The sequence below is a fragment of the Brachyistius frenatus genome, unplaced genomic scaffold, assembly GCF_029030835.1.
Source record: "Brachyistius frenatus isolate BFR_SWC_R1_liver_20210118 unplaced genomic scaffold, ASM2903083v1 Contig_289, whole genome shotgun sequence".
Lineage (NCBI taxonomy): Eukaryota > Metazoa > Chordata > Actinopteri > Embiotocidae > Brachyistius > Brachyistius frenatus.
The window spans coordinates 210,001-230,032 of NW_027210888.1; the positions used below are offsets into that span (position 1 = coordinate 210,001).

The window sequence follows — 20,032 nt, forward strand, 5'->3', positions numbered from 1 at the left end:
CCACAATGGCGCTCTTTAAAAAACCTGCCCGCATATTTGTTTTGGATGCAGGTCGGTGTTTATTTAAATGTTTACGTGACGCCATTTGTTAGATAGATTTGACTTTATTAATCCCACAGTGGGGAAATTTACTTTCAGCATTATTGAAGCCTCCATGACAAAGTGGCAGGGACGGGGGAGGAAGGGCGGTGTGTGTGTGTGTGTGTGTGTGTGTGTGTGTGTGTGTGTGTGTGTGTGTGTGTGTGTGTGTGTGTGTGTGTGTGTGTGTGTGTGTGTGTGTGTGTGTGTGTGTGTGTGTGTGTGTGTGTGTGTGTGTGTGTGTGTGTGTGGTTGTGTGTGTGTGTGTGTGTGTGTGTGTGTGTGTGTGTGTGTGTGTGTGTTAACACAGATTATTTAGTAAAGATACTTCTCTACACGGTTCCGGTGTCACTAAACACTGAGTCTGTAAACTAACACATCTCAGTGTTACTTTTGAATTGTAATAGATTACAGGTCACACTGTCAAAAATGTAATAAGTAACATTACCATATTATCACATCATCACAGTGATGTAATTTACATTGGATTTATTTTCTAATCATTGTTTTAAATTATGAATTAGAGTTTAAAAAAGCCTCTTTGTGATCACCAGGAGTGTCGTGCTGCTGGAGTAGTGAAGCGCTCCGGTGACCCACGAGTGAACAAACAGGAACGTGCACGGTCAAGTTGTTTCTGTCTTGTGTAACCACTGTTCTTATGTTTACATACAGGAGTCATTAATCTATATTTTCAACGGTTGTTTTGGATTACTAATCTAAAGTGTCATTGGTTTCAGTCACAACAGGGCAATGCAAGTGTTTCACAATAAAAGCCTTGTTAGGAAATGAAGGGTTTCTTGTGTGCTGAAATGCTACAGGGCTTTTAATTTGAAACAAATACAGGAAGTGTTGAGTTTGTATTAACGCGTATTGCAGTAATTTCAACAGTAATTTCAACAGCAGAAATGGTGGCAGATGTAAAATGAGAATGAAGGAGTACACATTGTGAAACTAGTTCCATGTAACTAGTTACTCTGAAACACTGCACCTCATGAACCACGACTCAACCCCGACTTCCCTTTCTGTTCTTCCTTAAAGCTCAACCACAGCCAAAATCCACAAAGCTGAAAACCCTTATCACTCATGAAAGAATGAAGAGATTCATCAGGACACGCGTGTTCCCTGCAGACCGCTCCGTCTGTCCTGGACGTCCCTGTGAGGCTCGTATGGGCTCATCAATACATGGAGGCCACAGACGCTCTAATCTAGCGAGTCCGGTCCCCGACAGACTCCAACCATTTCTCTGAGGGAGGTGGGGGCTTCTATCTCATTATTCCTCCTCTTTCTTGTTTTCTTTCTCCACTCCAGCCATCATTACCTTGATAAATTATTGACTTTACCAGAGAAATTAAACTATATAAATAACTCCACAATGAAAATATTATCCCCTTCTGAAAAGCACAAGGCAGCCAATAAAAACCTGCCTGACTTCCATCAGGCTACTTGGGTTTGGATTATAGTTATGTATGACTGTGTGGTTCTGCTTGAAGTCCTCTCATCAGTTCTCTCTCCTGCAGAAAAGTGCATATGCACATATATATTAGTTTCTCTCTGCCGTTTATTTCTCCAACATAAATTAATTTACGTCTTTCCATAATACATGTCTCTCAACCATGAAACCTGGACTTTCTTTCCTCTTTGCCCCCCCCCCCACCCTCACACACACACACACACACACACACACACACACACACACACACACACACACACACACACACACACACACACACACACTCTTTTTTTTTTTTGCAGACAGTCTACAGTTGAGATCACAGAAAAGCCATCAGTACAGGCTTGTTTTCGTGACCATCAGCAGAAACTGTCTCCTACCTCGCAGGTTCACAGAATGAACAATGCAAATCTTTCTGTTTCTCTTTGTCTCTTTTTGATCCTTACAGTAAACAGGAAAATTACATCTAATCCCATCATCCTGACCACAAGCAGACAGGAACAAAGACAACAGTTCTCATTCCAACCTTTAGGAAGCGCAGCCAGATAGGAGGATAGGTTTCTCAGCAGAAGAAGTATGCTCTCAGAGCGCCAGCGGCTAATTTTAGGATCGAAAAGAAAAGCCAGTGAGATCATTACTCTGGTAGATGTTAGAGAACAATGAGAAGCTTGGGACTTGATCAGAAACATGGTGCTGCTGCCAACAAGAACATTCATTAGGGACAAATAAAGAAAATACTTAGAAGCTAGTTTTATGTGAACCAATTTGTGGCGTAATTGTGCGGGCAGACAGAAACCGACCTCAAACTGAGGAGAAACGACTTGTTTTCTAAGTCGTCTTTCCACGGCCTTTCTGTCGAAGGATAATCACACAAAAAACAACTGTTAACACTCCTGTGATGATGTTACTAAGCAACATTCAAACAAAGCTGTGATGTGTGTTAAATGACCAGCATTGTATTAAAACACCAGGAGCTTCAGGCTCTAACCCACCACATTATTCAGTCAGTAGCAAAAAGCCTCATGAACTGATCGAAATAACACAATATAACTATGAACAAAATCATCTGGACAATGCTCAGTGTTGGGTATTTGTGCAATATGTGTACAGTGTATGAATCATTACAAAAACAATAACGTGATACCTCAGATCTTCCTGTGTATGTTTAGTAGCATGAGAATGACTGTAATAGCTTTTACCAGGTGCTGTGTTCACAGTCAACCTCTCTGCTGGCTGCAGTCCAATTCAGCCAACGCTGGTTCTGAGAGTCAGCGGTGTCTTGTAACATGTGCCCTGTACATTTACCATGTGCACTGACCAAAACCAGAAACGGAAGAGAAAGAGGGTGAAATATTTTGCTGCCAAACGGAGCTGAGTGGATCTGGGTTATGAGCCTGGAGCTGGGCAGCCCCACACTATGATATCACCTTGCCCTCAGTGCTTTCTGGGGAAATGAGCTGCAGAGAACTGGTTCTGTGTGTCTCTGTACATTTGCCTACACATTAACAGGCACCTTCCCAAAGCCTGCAGGAAAGTCCCCCTTGATTACTACGAAACTGTAGCTAGGCTGAATGTGGTAACAAAACAACATAACACTCTCTTTACATCATAAAAGTGCCAGGCATGCGTTCAAATAGCCAATTGGAAGCAGGGACATCTAGCGAGTGCAATTGTTCTGAGGAGGCTTTGAACTGCTAAAAACTCTGAAAATGATTTTCTTTCAGTGGATTATGATTTATTCTGTTAATTCCCTGAGGTGATTTCTGTGGGGAAATCAATAGCTCCAGTGGAAAACTATGATAATCAATCGGCACAGAAAAAGAGCGGCTCCGCCAATTTATAATCAGGCGGAACAAAACACAGCTCTATCGCAGTATATTCCATAGATTCAGCACATCGGCCCATTTCATTTTATAATAGGATTTCAAACAACCACACTCTACACATGCAAGCTGTGAACTTATGTTTTCAAACTGACCACTTTACTACATGGTTGGCACACACTTTGTGGGGGCCAGCACAGTATGAAACCTGGAGCACAATTCAGCAGAAAACCTCAGCGTTGAACCACTGATTCAGTTTCTACAGGAACCTTCTGAGGAATGAACATGTTCAACTCTTCCAACAATGGAACTCAAGGGAAAGCTGAAAGTGTTGAGGCCATGTCCCGCCAATCAGGGACTCGATATTAGAGTTGCACACGTATGTTAAATGAATTGCGGTTCCTCTAACAACCTGGTTATGTCTTCTCCTGACGCTCAGCTGAGCAGCAGCACCCAGTTGGCCGACTGTTCCCATTAAAGCTGTGCTGGTCTTATGTGTTTATTCCCCACGTACCCCTGTGAATGTGTTCACTCCAACTGGCAAACAACCTGCACATCTCTCCTCTGTTTACCTCAACAAATGACTGAAGACGTCTGCTGCAGTGATTACGAACCCCCTCAGAGTCCCCTGAGAAATAAAACGCCGGCAAAAAACCCACAACTAAAGTCGAGCTCGTCATATATCCGAACGTTTGTTTGGAGTTAGAGAAAGCACATCAGACCATCCAAGGGAAATGCCAAATGATAATTTAGCTGCAAGAAGGAAAAAAAACAATGTGCCAGTGTACCTGCTCCAAAAATGAGTTTCAATTCATTTCTGAGGACAATACATATTTTTCCCAGGACAATTATGAATTTGCATGAAAATGTTGCTTGGAGACACACTTTGTTTCTCAGCTACATTCTCACACATTACTGTTCAATAAATGATGATGGCTTATTGATTCAATCCAAGCTAAGCAGCTGCGTCGGCTGTCCCAACGGTAAACACACAGCAGGCACAAATAGATTCTGAGAAATCCATCAGAGGACTCGACATGGCTGAACGGCTGAAGAGATTAAATGCATCCTGCTGACAGGAAAAAGCAGAAGACAGTTTTATGTCCAGCTAACATTCAACAAAGTATAAACACCACAGACAAACTACTAACCAGGCGGGATTGAAGGGCCGACCCTGGCACCTATCACCTCCCTCCTGTTTAAACATCCAGCTCCTTATTCACATGGTAAAGCAATTAATAAATCATTTTTACAGAACCCAACTCCAATCATAACATGCTAGATGTCAGCAGCTCTTCTCCAGAGGTGACTGGGAGGAAGGCTTTAAAGGGAAATCCACCCCAACAGCAGAATCAACATGTGTTATTCCCATGACCTCGAGACATTTAGGAGCCTGACGGTTCTCACTTCAGTTCAACTGTGAACAATTATGGAGGTAACATATGTGAATTCTGCTTTTGGGTGGATTTTTACCTGAACTGACACAGCAAATAATACTTTCCACAGATTTGTGAATTAAATAACTATAATAAATATCAAAATAGATCAGTCGACAAATCAACTGTGTATCAAATATCGACGCTGCTATGGTCAGCCACTGCTGAGGAATGTTAGAAATTAACATCCATTTGTCATCCTGAAAATTAATCACAGGAAGAACAAACAATGAAGATAAATGAAGTGGAACTGAATTAAAATTTATGAATCTCTTACAGTGTATCAAGTATCACGAATCCAACAAGATGTGGGGAGTTCACATTTTTGATTGTACATGAAGTCCCGGTACACAACGGAGAAAAAACAGCTAACTGCAGGAAGAGCACATGATTATGTAAGAAGGATAAAGTGGAACTGGAGCTGCAGAGAACCTGCTGCAGTGGTGAGCTGTCGTCTATCAGATCCTCCGACTTATTGTTTCACCATGATTAAAACCACAAGGGCTAAATGCCTCTGCCCTCGTATTATTCTGATTGCTTGCAGAAACAATTTGTAGCTTTTCATTATGTCTTCTCCTGTAACACCACAACAATCTCCAAAAAATATGCTATTCATGTACTCACAACATGGAGAACTGGAGTGAGAGCACAGCGTACGGTACGGCATGTAGTCACGAGCAATGTTTGGAGGACAAAAAGCTTCAGTGCAACTCAGTATATGTTTCTGACTGACTAATGAAGCCCAACAATGAGATGCCGTATACAAGTGGAGGAATGTCGAACACTAAACGCTCCAACAGACACAATTTTTGAGCCAGATGTGTTGTCCACTTATCCTTTCACAACAGCCAAAACACTGTGTGGTTAACTCTAAAATCCTTCCTTTTCAGTTATTTACAAAAAAAACTGGTGGATGACAAAGTGACAAATACGCAGAGGATGACGACAAAAGAAAAAAGAGGACAAAAAAGAGGAAGAATGAACAAAAAGTCAGCAAAACAGACAGAAAACAAAAAGATGGAGGATCAGTCAGAGACGGAAAACAAAAAGATGGAGGATCAGTCAGACAGTCTCACTGAGAGCCGGTGAACTCCAGTCAGAGTGTTGCTGACAGACTACAGCCGGACAGAAGTTTGTGTCCAGTCAGAGCCAAGGTGGCTGTTTACTGACAACCCCTAATGAGAGAATATACTGCTGAGATGTGAGTAAGCAAAGATGCAGTGATATGGAAAATCTATTAGTGCAGCCTGGATGAAAGGAGGAACAGAAGGAGAAGCAGGAGGAAACGGCGCCGTGACCTTCCAGTAACAGAGGAAAGAAGCCTGCTGAAATGTCAAAGGAGCGTTTTTCCTCTCAAAACTCTGGACATGGGAACGTGTTCTACACATGCAGCGATGTTTACAGCACTTCATCCAAAACTCCTGTTGGAAACACATTTCTCAGAGACTCAAACTGTGGCAGTGTTTAAAGGACCAGGGGCCTCATTTATAACGGTTGGATGGGTGAAAGAGACGTGTACCCCCTCCACCCACCCCCACCCTCCACACACACACACCACACACACACACACACACACACACACACACACACACACACACACACACACACACACACACACACACACACACACACACACACCCACACCCACACACACACACACACACACAGCAGTCAGGATTCCTAAAAACTAACTTGATGGGAGAAGAGAACGTGTCCACCTGCGTGGAGGTGACCCTCACACACATTCACTTCTAATATCATTATATAGACATATTTTATCATGAACATTCAAACAGCTGTTCAAGCACTATATTCCCTGCAGCAGCAACACGTTGCCACTCGCTGCATTTTCTTTTGTTTGTAAGCTGTCTACTCTGGCCACTAAACAACATGAGCTTTCTGTCCTCCAACAAACCCACCAGCACTTTGATTTCTGTGCCTTTTTTATTTACATGCTTCAACATTGAAGAGGTTTGCATTGACCATTTATGCTTGAATATTAGCGTGCAGAGGACGGGGTATGACTGTGATTTATTAAGGGAACATTGCGTGTGCAATGTTTTATAAATCTGAAATGCAAACACACACTTTTAGTGTGGATCCCACACACTCTTATATAAATGAAGCCTCTAGAGCTTAAACACTGTTACGGTGAAATAGTAGGACTAGGAAAACTTTTAAAAGTTCATTTTTTAAAACTGTAACTAATTCAGTTCCATGAGACCAACCAAGACCTTCCATTGGATCACATGAATGAAATATCCAGAAGGGAACATGTGAGGGGGGAGGTGGGCTATTAGGTTTATAAATAACCGTATGAGCATCAAATGAAACCGGTTGCTGTCGTCAGTCAGGCTCTGTGTTGTATCATGGACAGCTCCTAAACACAGTGGCAGCTCCAGCCATCCTCCCAGGTAGGGGTCTACAAATACATGTGTGTGCGTGGTGCTTCAGGTATTTCTTTTTTTGATCACCATACAATGTCCCTGAGGTCGGCTGCACAGATCCTTCACACTTACCAAATGACCAATACAGTTTGCACTCTTGATGTATTGTCAGTAACTAAATTCCTCATCCAACCATGAGCCTGAAAACCTATAGATACTGTTGGTGCAGTCTGCAGTGACACTAACGCAAGTAGTCCCATCCTGGTGGAGATCCTGATCTCCATCTGTCCTCCTCCTCCTCCTCCTCATCATCATCAGACCGGTCCAATCTGTCCATTTGGGTCCAAAATGTTTCCTTCTTACAGACAACAACCATTTGGAATATTTCAGAAAGAAGCACCATTGAAATCCTACAAAGGAGTCTGTTGTTTGTATATACGTGGACTTTATGTGTATTTGTGCTCTGGTAAATGCACGTATTGCTTGGATTTGTGCACCGAATGTGTTTGTCCAGAACAGGGGGGGTCCCAGAAAGTGGAAAGCTGGCATGAAGGGAGGCGACACGGAGCCAAGCCACTCATCTATTCTCGGCATCCAGAGCCCACAGAGCCACAGAAATACTACCAGAGCAGGAAAACAGAGGATGACATGGCTGGATGTGTGGCGTCCTGAGAGGAACGGGTTCGCTCAGGTGTCAGCATGTTACGTAACAACAGAGTAACATGGATTCATTGCTCAGAAACAAGGTGAACTACATCTGTGCTGTTACAGAACGCCTCCAGTGAGAGAAGAGTTTAGAGGAGATGGTGCCAACTACCTTTATGTTCATAAATGTTTCTGCTGCACTGATTTAATGTCATGTTATTATATGATGTGCAGTGTCACCGTGATATCTTTATAATTTTACCCAAGACACATTGTGAGACTAGTAAACCTACCTGTCACGGTCTTGGTTTTCACTGGGCTGCTGGCGTAGTCTGAGGCCTGATTGGAGGGCTGCTTGGCCAACGGTGTGCTGCCGACCGACACCTCATCCTCTCGCCTCTTGGCCAAAGGAACCGGACCTGGATTCTGCAATGACATCACAGCACAACTGAGCACCAAGGATGCCACGGAGAGGAAATATGCCGATTCGTCTTATAGATATTATAACATGAATGTAAGATTTGCTTTTAAGTGCTTGAAAAAGAGCAATGTTGTGTGTTTGTGACGACATTACCCTGAGATGCCGTTAGACATCAGGAGACACAATAAACAGAGCGATGTAAGACAGTGAGGCTGGCCGAGAGAGAACGAGAAAAGAAAAATGCAGTGGAACACAACACCGGCCTCCAAGACCAACAAGGACCGGTGACGGCTCCCTGTTTTTCTGAGCAGTCTCCCATGCAGGCCAAACACACACTCGGAGTGCGCACACACACAAACACCCACATGTCCTGGCTGGCAGTGAGATGGCTGAAAGACAGAAGAGTGGAAGGTTGGTCTGAAATAAGGAAACCCCATTAGCATCAGCCAGCCGCACCACTAGGCTACGATGCAGCTGCACACGGCCGCAGGCCAACGCACACTGCTGCCTGAGTAAACACACACACACACACACACACACACACACACACACACACACACACACACACACACACACACACACACACACACACACACACACACACACACACACACACACACACACGCTGATGCAGTTGTTGCATTTTCAATGACTAGGTTGGGACCCAAATGTTGGTTGTGGTTAAGATTAAAAATGGGGCCCCAAATTACATTAGCATTTTAAGCTACTGACTGAGGTAAGACGCCAAATCCTTCTGAGGTTCCTGCAACTTAGGACGAACGAAGTAGCGTCGGCTGGGAGGTTTACTGCCCCAAGTCCTGTTTGACTGGAAGATAATATTCAGTTCTGCTGAAAAATTAGACCTTCGAGCATTTTAAAAATACTTTTTAAAAAGACAAAAACTTCTAAATATATCCACAACAAACAAAGTCTGTTGGAGGATTTAACAGATGAATGTTTGAAACAATATTAGGGATGTACGGGGCCGGGCACCGGCCGATCCTTTGTTTCACATCAACTGTTGCACTGGTGTCATAAACCAAGAGCACAATGTGTGGCAGAAGACGGATGTGTACGTTGGCATGCGTCAAACGCACAGTTAAAATGTTTGCAATGTGGAAACCATCTCAAAATCAAAAACAAAAGTAGCGCAGCAGCCGCTTGTGATGCATTGTGGGCATTTTGCGAGGTGGTCGTACCAGCATCCAAGAGTTTGAGTTTGATACGACTCCGCTAAAAAACACTTAATGGAACACTGAGTGGATTCAGGCAGCTGTAATTTTTACTAGTGAATGTTTGTGAAGCTGTTACCGTGATTATAAATCGTTTAGAGTGTGTTATTACTACAATGTGTGAGGGCACTTCTTTATAAAGACATTGTTTAGTTTGTTTACCTGGTTATTTTGTTTAAAAAAAAAGCATGAAAATCATTCAGAGGAATTGTGATACAAATATTTTTTTTTGTGTTTACTTGAATATTGTCATCTTGTAAAAAATAAAAAAAATAAATAAAAAAATAAAAAAATAAGTAAAAAGGAACAACTTGGATGCCATCAATAGTGATCCATACAAACTGGATTCATTTGAATCACTAAGTGAGCACTGTGCAGCTGGATCACATCCTCTAGACCAAAAAACCTGATCGGGACGACCCTGAAAAATAGTACTCTGATTTAATGAGAAAAATGGAACTACTTTTTTGGTTCATGTGTGAAAAAATGCAAAATGGTTACAAAATATGATATAACAGTTATATTTCAGTTTTTAAGCTTCATGGAAAATATGTGTTTGGCCACGTTTTAGTGCTCCATGCTAAAAGCAGGTACCGTACCCAATGACCATTGCTCATTCCTCGTGGATGACATAATATAAACTAACTCCTTCTACCACACACATGGGGGAAGGGGGAGGGGAGGGGAGGGGGTTGGTTCTCAAACTTCTTTTTTTCTCTTATTCTCTTCGTTACACATTTCCCCAGTCACTTCTCTACTTATCTGATTTTTCCTGTTTCCTGCTCGCTCTGGTTTCACTTTACTCTCCTTTTCCTCACCTTCTCCAAACTGTCCTGTGCTTTAACTTTCTCTGCTGCCCCCTCTCTGTTTCACAGAGTTTTCATTCGTCTCTATGGTTCTTCTCACTTCTTTTCTTATCTGTTCACTGTATCTCAATGATGTGCCTCCTCCACTTCTCTCTGGTCCTTTCAAATGTCCTCTCTTCATTGGACTAACTTTTCTTGTGCTTTTATCAACTTCTGTTTTTTCTATACCACCAAAAGCTCTCCATGTCACAGAAACTCCTCCTGTCCATACCTCCAACTATCCCCTCCCATGTCCTGTTTTCTTCATCTTTCAGCATTTCCTGCCATTCTGACCCAAACCGCTCCGTCTCCTCTCCTCTGTCCTTCACATGCCGTTGACTGGCCTTCAGCTGACGGCCTCGTCTAAACCAGCCAGGCCTTGAGAAGTGGCCCTGACAGGCAGCTGAGGTGCACAGCCTCGCAGAAACACATGTCTGCTGCAGCGTTTCCATGCACGGACACACGGACACACGGACACACACACACACACACACACACACACACACACACACACACACACACACACACACACACACACACACACACACACACACACACACACACACACACACACACACACTCACAAAGACACAGCAGTCAGTGTTGTGTATCCTTCACATTGGCTGCAGTTCAACTCATAACATGTGTTTACCCCCGTACAGTAACAACCTCCAGAGTTAGGAGATGGTGCAATTAACTCTCTCTCTCTCTCTCTCTCTCTCTCTTTGATACACACACACATACACACACACATACACACACACCTTCAAACTGCAAGAGGCATAAAACAGAGCAACTTGTTGAAAAAAAGCATGAAAAGTATTACAATATGATACTTTCATGTACTATAATATATATATTGATGTGACTTTACTGGGTGAACCTGTGCTACATCACAGGCATTGTGTGTGTGTGTGTGTGTGTGTGTGTGTGTGTGTGTGTGTGTGTGTGTGTGTGTGTGTGTGTGTGTGTGTGTGTGTGTGTGTGTGTGTGTGTGTGTGTGTGTGTGTGTGTGTGTGTGTGTGTGTGTGGGCACACAGCATTCAATGTCCATAACCATCACCATGACCCTGTCAAATAAATAAAGAGAGACTGGATGGAAGACAGGGAGCAGAGCACATGGAAAAAGGTAGCTGGGAAAGAGACTGAGGTTGAAGAACGACAGACATGTTCATTCACTTCAGCCTCCTGAGTGACTGAGTGCAACAGTAACATGTGCTGCATGTACTTTATAAAAGCAAGTTAGAAATTAAAACCCCACACAAAGATGGAGTTTAAATATCGTCGGGTCTTTTTCACGAGTCAGACTAGAATGGAGCAGGAGATTGATGATCAGATTGGTGCTGGATCAGCAGCAGCGAAGGCAGAGAGTGAAGTCAGTTTCCTCTCTGGGTGGGTCGGTGCATCTTTAGAGGAGCTTGGAGTCCAGCTCTCGTCTTTCGGACATCTTCCACTGGAGGATTTTTAGACGGGTCTGAATACAGGTGAACACTGGACAGATCATATCAGGATCCCCCAGGAGGAGCTGGAGGACAACAGAACTACCTTCCTGAACCAACGGATGAGTGAATAAATGGAAGGACAACCTGAACAGATGGTGTATAAGAAGCTGAGGCAGGATCAGTACCTGTTGCTGTTGCCTGCTGCTCCCTCTGTGAGGCTGATACAATAACCACGTGCAGAAGATTGGGTCCACGTTGACAGCTATGCCCTGAACACTGACCAGCAGGACTGCACCTGGAAAACACATCCGGAAAAACAACAAGTCAGAGATTCAATCATGCAACTCAGAGGACGAGGAGAATACAAGCCAAGTTTTCAACAACATCAACAAAAAAGATTGGAAAGAATATATTGTGCATCTGTCTCACTTTTACAAAATGAAAATGACTGCAGACCAGTTGTTTGAAAGCCTTTAAGCAGCGGTTCAGTAATCAACACAATTCAAAGGGATGGAGATGGAGAGATTCACAGAGTCTGATTAAAGAGAAGACGACGTGAAGTCAGACCGACTCAAATGTTTTAATGCTGCAATTATTTCTGCAAAGTAGGAGGTACATTGATACGGATCACTGAAATCAATGTGTGGTAATAAATGACTTAAGGCAGATGTTGTCAGATGGAGTGTCGGGCTCATGACCTGCCGGTAGGTATCGAGCTGGCTGGTTGGAGAGCAGCAAGGAGCACAGTTTGTTTCAATTGCGCTGTTCAAAGTGGTATCACACACAGCCAAGAATAACATTTTCTTTTGATAAATTTCTATGAAACTGGAGCCCTTCTTTGGGTTTTGGTTTACTCTTAAATAATAATCTTTACCAACAATAAGCGGGCCCTGAGGTAATGCATTAGGATCCTATCAATAATGACTCCCATGCCGGCAGGATTAGCGAAGGGTCTCTGGCGTGCCGTGGAATGTCCCAGCATGACGATAGGAGGATGTTTCAGCTCTAGAAGGACTTTTAGCAGTTTAATGGAGCTTTGGACGAGACCCCGGTCTTCTGTTTCAGACCCCGAGGCAAAGCCGTGTGTGTGTTTCAGTGTGAATGTGTAAATGTGTGTATGTGTGTGTGTTTCACCTCCAACAAAGCCTGATTGCCTGCTGCCTTGCCGAACATTTGAGTCTCTCTAAAGCATGGACAAAGCACAATTATAAACACACACACACACACACACACTTTTGTTACACTAGCTCTGGAGCTTGGCAGGAGTTACTCCCTCCTCCATTATTCCCTGTGAACAACGCAAATAAAACTGCTCTAATTTGCTCCACTTTTACAACATTCGGTGATTTGCAGCCTGTGAACTTGTGTGAGTGTGTACGTATGCGTGTTCGTACTGTGATAGATGTATGTTTGTGTGTGTATAAGGTGTGAAAGCTGTATTATGTGTCTCTCCAGTAGGATTTTTATAGTGTATACACTTGTTAGTAGTAGTATCTGCATCCTGAGCCATGATTCACTGCAGGTACACAATCCTTTCTGGGCAAATGGGAAACATTGACACGAGATGAGGTCAAACGGAGCCCCAGTTCGTCCTCCGTCGCTTCATCGCTTCAGTCCTCGTGACACATGGTTCTAAATGTCCATGTGTGCCTAACAATGGCCTTGCTGGCTTTTGACCTTGTTCTTTCCATTACAGTCTCCTCTCCCTACAGGTCACCCTGTCATTTCTTCCATCCTTCCTTGCCCCCCCCCCCCTCCCCAATCCTCTGTCAGCTCCCTTCACACGTTACTCTGAAATCATTCTTCCACCCCTCCCTGTCATGCCTCCACCTCTCTCCCCCTCCTCCTGATGAGGAATCATAACCTCAGTCCTGTGGCTTGAACTTCTCCACCGCAGTGCGGCTGCTTAATGGGCTTTGGCTGTGGCTGCAGTGCTGGGACCTGACTTCAAGTGGTTTCATCATAGCTCAGCTCAGCATGAGCAGTAGAAGACCTGAAAGGCTGAGAATGAGCCGAGTAGTGAAGATGTGCTTAATAAATTGACCCTAAGTCGTGGTCTCTGAGATGCACTGTGCACGACTCAGCACATTCAGCAGAAATGAGTCATAGCGCAATAAATCATCGAACACAGCAGATGAATTATTTATTTAAAATTATAATTACAGTTATTACAGAGATAAAAAAAAAAAAAACTAAAACACTGCAGGCAATTTCATCTTAAAGTATTTTTTAAAGGGAATCACATGACAAACCGTTTTCTATAAGGTTAGGTGGCAAAATCAGAATACAGAGGAACCAGAATTTCACACGGTTGGGATCCTCTGTGGTGCTCAAGTCACTACAGAAAGCACTAATAAAAACTCACAGATGCAAGTTTTCATTTACAGAAAAAGTGTCGTCAGATGAAAGGAGCTGCTTTGTTGAGTGCAGTAAGTGTACGTGTGTTTTCAGTGTGGTGTCAGCAGCTGTAATCTCCCTGCAGCTGTGTGTCGTGTGTTTGGCGTCTGTTAATGACAGCGACGACCTCGTTGGTACATCACAACACCACTCAGAAAGCTCTCTCTCTCCGAGATTACCAGAGCAAACAAAGCTTTCCTCCCTCTCTCTCTCACTGCCAGTTTGACAGTGACACACAACTAAAATATGTGTTGACCTCTTTTAGAGACTTTGAAGACGTGGCTTCGCCATCCACTCTGTGTTCTGGTTTCATCCCCGTGTTGACATTACTGCCAGAGAGTGACACCTCCTTTGAAGCGTGCAGCAGCGTGAGGCGGCCCGGCGTGCTCGGAGGGCGACCTCGGCGGCAGGCCAACTGTTGTTTCTCTCCCTTCTAACAGGGTGGTATACGGGTAATTACAGAAAGTGATGACAACGATAACAAAAGTGTTTTTCTTACTTCCTAAATGATTCCTCAAGAAAACAGCGGAGAACGGCTCAGTGGGCCAGACTCTGAGAACATCCAACCACAGAGTGTACACGCAGGCATCTGTGAAGACACACTTACCTTGACTCACCCACAGCGGACCTATTAATGTCAAAGGTGTTTTTTTTTCCTGAGCGGCTAAAGACCAGTAGAGTTAAAAGAGAGCATGTGGCTGCTGGTGTTGTTTTACGGCTGTCTGACATCAGGCTGCTCACGGCCCGAGGCTGCAGACGGAGGACGGCCTCTCACCTTTCAGACCCGTCTGCAGCCTTTCATACAACCTGTTCAAGGCAGGAATGCTGCTCCGTTTTTCTGCCTCTTCTTGCTGTATAAAATGTACAACCGTGGAGGAAGTCACAGAGCCGACTCGGCGTCAGAGGATGTTGTCACGTCTGTGACGACAGAACACCGAGATGCTTTCTAATGTCTCACGCTGGTGCAGCATCAGGAGGGCCCCGGTGATGTATCACACACAGATCTTCCTGTCTTCATACTGTCTTTTTATCAGGTTGCATAGTTTATACATCGACATTTCTGAATGTAAAATCTGCTTTTGTTCAGTAACTGCAACCATGAAATTCAATAAACGGGGAGCGGTTAGGTCAAAGCAAGTTCAACACCAAGTCCCACAGTAGACACCAAAGCCCTGATTGGGGTTACAGAGGGCGCAACCTCTCAACTACAGGGCCATGACCCCAACATCAGAGTAACAGACAGGCAGGGAGAGGTGGGAGGTGCTCCACCACCTCCCCCAGGTAGACGGAGGGGGGGAGGATCCACATCCCCGCCAGCTAATCGCCCCCTCAGAATCGCTTCATTGTTGGACGAGAGGCAGTGCAGGGACCACGCGTCCAGCTTCTCCAACAGAAAATAAATAAATATCGCCCAGCCCGCGTCAGCCAGATGACTTCTGACAGGTTTGGTTAATTTCGAAGCCAAGTAGCAAAACAAAACATTACGCCAGCGTGTGGGACCTACACCGCCTTTAATTGCTTTTCCGATGAGCTCATGACTCGAAGGTGTCCTGGAGCGAGCCATGCAGCCCGACAGGTGTTCTACTGGTGTGTGTGTCAGTGTCTCTGACGGTGTGTGCGTGTGTGTGTGTGTGTGTGTGTGTGTGTGTGTGTGTGTGTGTGTGTGTGTGTGTGTGTGTGTGTGTGTGTGTGTGTGTGTGTGTGTGTGTGTGTGAAAGAGAGAGAGCTGGAGCTGCTGACACCACTGAACAGGGAGTCAGCTGTGTGTGGGTGGGTGCAGGGAACAGCGTGTGCAGCATATGATGTTTTAATGTGAGTACATGCATCCTCACGAACATTTGTATCCATGTTGAATGACCTGTAGGACAGTGAACTGAAGCCACACACCTTCCTGTTCACACACACACACACACACACGCACGCACACACACACACACACACACACACACACACACACACACACACACACACACACACACACACACACACACACACACACACACACACCTCTCTGACACACATGCACTGCGCTGCTGTTCCCCTGCAGAGCTGCGACCTAGCGGCCCGGGGCAACGCCGCCGCAGGAGCCCGGGGGCTCAGGAAGGACACAGGCAGGTTTGACTGGAAACAGACCCGGCCTACGGAAAGCCTGCTCTCACTCTGGGCCTATTTAACTCGCTGCACTGGAAGCCCGTATTTATGTGTGTGTGTGGTTTTACAGAATATAGAAGCCTATATGCCTAAGTGTATGAGTATGTGTGTGTGTGTGTGTGTGTGTGTGTGTGTGTGTGTGTGTGTGTGTGTGTGTGTGTGTGTGTGTGTGTGTGTGTGTGTGTGTGTGTGTGTGTGTGTGTGTGTGTGTGTGTGTGTCTTTCATATGATCCAACTGCGGTAGCTCGCAGCTGACAGGCTGGACCCACCTCGTAAAGGTTGACTATAGCTGTGGGTACAGTAACAGGGAGGAAGAAAGAGTGATTCAGCCGGTGAGGAAATCCACGAAAAACAGACCGAAAAAGATGGACAGAAGTAGAACAGCTGAAAATATACTGAGAGGCAGAAGCATGGACACACATTCACGGAGAGAGAAAGACGAAGAAAGAATAGACAAAGCTGCAGTTCATACACAGAAAAAGGATCTGAAACTGTAGATGATGAGCAAGGACCTTCTCAAGAAGTCCTTTTCCTAATGAAGATGATCATGTGAGGCAGCAGGCCTCGGGGCTCGGCCATGCAGCTCTATGATTTAGAAGATGACTACAGTAAGTCTCCATACATGCTACAAGTTCTGTGAACCCGATGTATCGTATACACCAAAGTCTGGATCAGCAGTAAAAAAACATGTGTTGTGGTCCATGAACATTCATCCAGTACATAACTCTAACCTGTGGATGTACCGTGCACACACTGATGGATGTAGAGATCCACATCAGGGCAGAAGCTCCTTCTTTCCCATCTGCTTGGTTTAGTGACTCACGGCTGTTAGCTGTGGACCGACACATTTCTCAGACGTCAGCGCCGACCGTGCTGCCGGGCTGCTGTCTGGACCGCTTCGGGTCGTGCTCCGATCTAAAGCAGCAACACCTTCCCTGTACAGGCTCGTACATGTGACTTTGTTAATGTGCACATGTTTTATTAGAAAATAGATACAAAATACAAATATCTGAGTGATTTCACAAGCTATACAGCAGAATGACTGATGTTAAAGTGAGATCGAGCCCACCACTGAATGGTTTTCTCTTTCATTTTTTTTAACAAATTCTACAAAGGTGTTTTAAATTGATTAAAACAGACCACACACTAAACAGCTGATCAAGGGAAAATGGACTTTTGCACATCCATATAATGTACTGTAGGCCAGTAGTGAGGCCAGATGAGGGGGTAGAAGCAGCAGAGAAGCACCTCTGTCAAGCTCCAGATGTTGATAAGAGGCTCCATGGCCGTATATAACCTGCTTCTAGTCGATTCCTCGCCTTCATAAATCCACATCAAGTCTCCTGGTGTTGAAAAGACAACCAGACACTGCACAGTTGCTGCCTGTGCCCCTACTGACACCGAACCAGTCCTGATGTGGAGTCTTCCAGCTGCTGTCTCCTTCCCTATCCTCTCTCTCTCCGATATGGCCTCCAAAAACACTCTCTGTCTTCCTCATCTCAAACCACACCGATAGAAAACGCTTCGAGTCCCAACCAAACGTGACCTGGCCCTTGTCAGCAAGATAGCTTGCCTTCTTAATGAGAGACAAAGCAGACTTGGTCCTGATTGCATTAATGCATCATTACCATATCCATCATGGACGTACAGTGCACTGTGTGAACTCTAAATGAGCCCCAGTGTAATGTAAGGAGAACAGGAGAGACACTTCTGAGCTCATTCAAATAAACAGACTTCTGCTTCTGCTGCTGCTTTCCCACAGAAAGCTGCAGTTTTGCATAGTTACCTTGAAAACTCCTTATCACTCCTATCATTCAGCTGGCTCATGGGTTTTCTCTGCAGTTCAAGCCCAGTTCTCTCAGTTTGTCATGAGGATAGGGGGAGGAAAGCATTTTAATGTCTGCCATTAGATGGGGTGAGTTCCAAGTATTTTATATGAATTACACTTTAACAAATAAAATAGCTCATTTCAAATGGCAAAATGTTGAGTTTAAGTGATACTGCAATAATATCGTACTCTTGAGGCTGTTGTAATAATAATGTCCATAAAGAGGGAATGCATTGCCAAATAAATAATGACGTGGGCCGGCCTTCAAACAAATAGGAACAGCTTGAAACTGATTGGAAACAGTTTCTATGTTAAAAACACAATTATTTAGTGAAGCTTTAAATGCACACAAATCAAATTGAATGTGGAGCAGTAAAGTAACACGTGATATACGGCAACATGCAGGTGGGCAGGAAACCTCAAGCAGGCTGCCCGCGAGAAAACACACAGCGTGCACTGCCTGTCTGTCTGCATGTTAAGCTGCAGTCACGCTTTTTGTTTACCTTTGTTTGTTTGGTCATATTAAAAAAACTGCAAAAACTGCAAGCAGGGAACTTCCAGTCGTCTTTATTTTGTTTGTCACCCCGGATCACTTTGGAAACTCGTGCAGGATTTGATGAGGATTTCCAGAGAGCTCAACACATTCTGCTGCGCTGTGTGTATTTTCTAACTGCTGTGCATGTGTTGTCCATTTCAGGAGGATGTTTGATGAATGTTTGCCTATTTGCATGTGTTTTCTGAAGTTGCAGGGCACTGAGCCCTCTGGGCCACCGTACAGGCCTGATTCAGTGTAATTGCACAAGATTTCAAAAGTGTCTTTGCAGGTTCTAAAATGTCTGTTAAACGTAAATGCTTCCACATCTATTAATCACTTGTTATTACTTCTGTGTATGACGGATATTTTGATGTTACGTAACATTTGAACTGTTTTACCATGTTTTCAGGTTTTGAATTTTTGCCCTCAGACACGAGAGTATCTCTACAATGTCAACTTGACTTGTTGTGGTTGTTTTTAATGTTTCATCTTTTGATTATGTGTGTACATTATTCTACATTTGGTTTATACCAGCTGATAAAAGGACATTTAATTCAAACACTTTTGCTTGACATTTCTAAAAGGCTACTGTGGCTTCCTTTCTCTCTTTTCTTGGTCTTTTATCATTTGTTTTTTGTGAATATCCTGTCATCTGTAGCAGCCTCTCCTTTATCCGTACGTCTCCATCCACCAACGGACCAGCCTCATAATGCAGCTGTTTTTTGCAACAAACATCCAGATGGTGGGAGCCCATGCCCATCTTCTCCAGTTACCCCCTTCAGCTCACTCCCCAGCTCTCAGCTTTCTGGAGAGCATGCAGGACAATCAAGGACAAAATCCTGTCTTTAATTACCTTCAAGTCTCTCCATCTCTCCTCAGAATCCCTCTTCTTCCCTCAGTCTTTCAGCTTGGCCTTTTGTCAGTTCAGTAGACTAAGTAATGATCTCAGTGACAGATCAAAACCCTCTGGCTGAGATTTGGGGTCACTTAGGAAGCTGGGAATGCTTCTCTGAACAATCTGACATTTTCACAGTTATATGCAGTGGATGAGCTGTACGTGTCTGTCTGGTCTGAATATTTACGTCTGTTTGGCCCATGAGTGAAGTCAAGTTCATTTTAAATACTCTTGGTATTTTTGGCACATTTTAGGAGATAAGAGACTAATGAGGCTCCTCGGAGATCAATAAAGGAACACAGCCAGCATTTAAAAGTGTGTTTCCATCAATGTTCTGTTGATTACTGCTCATGTTAGCTACCGAGTTCTTTATGTATGTATTCCAAAGAAAATTTTGCTGCTGCTGCCAGAAATTGGTGAAGAAAAAAAAAAAAAAAAAAACTGTTCACAAGAGGATTTCTTCCTGG

The 20,032-nt window shown here is 44.1% G+C and overlaps 1 protein-coding gene across 1 annotated transcript in view; it reads right to left on the bottom strand.

Annotated features, from left to right (window-relative positions):
• Positions 1-20,032, bottom strand: part of LOC138635076 (intermembrane lipid transfer protein VPS13B-like) — a 317,362-nt gene that overhangs the window by 184,833 nt on the left and 112,497 nt on the right. The window contains 2 exon segments of the mRNA XM_069722388.1: positions 8,113-8,245; positions 11,945-12,054. Coding sequence (XP_069578489.1) covers positions 8,113-8,245; positions 11,945-12,054 — 243 coding nt within the window.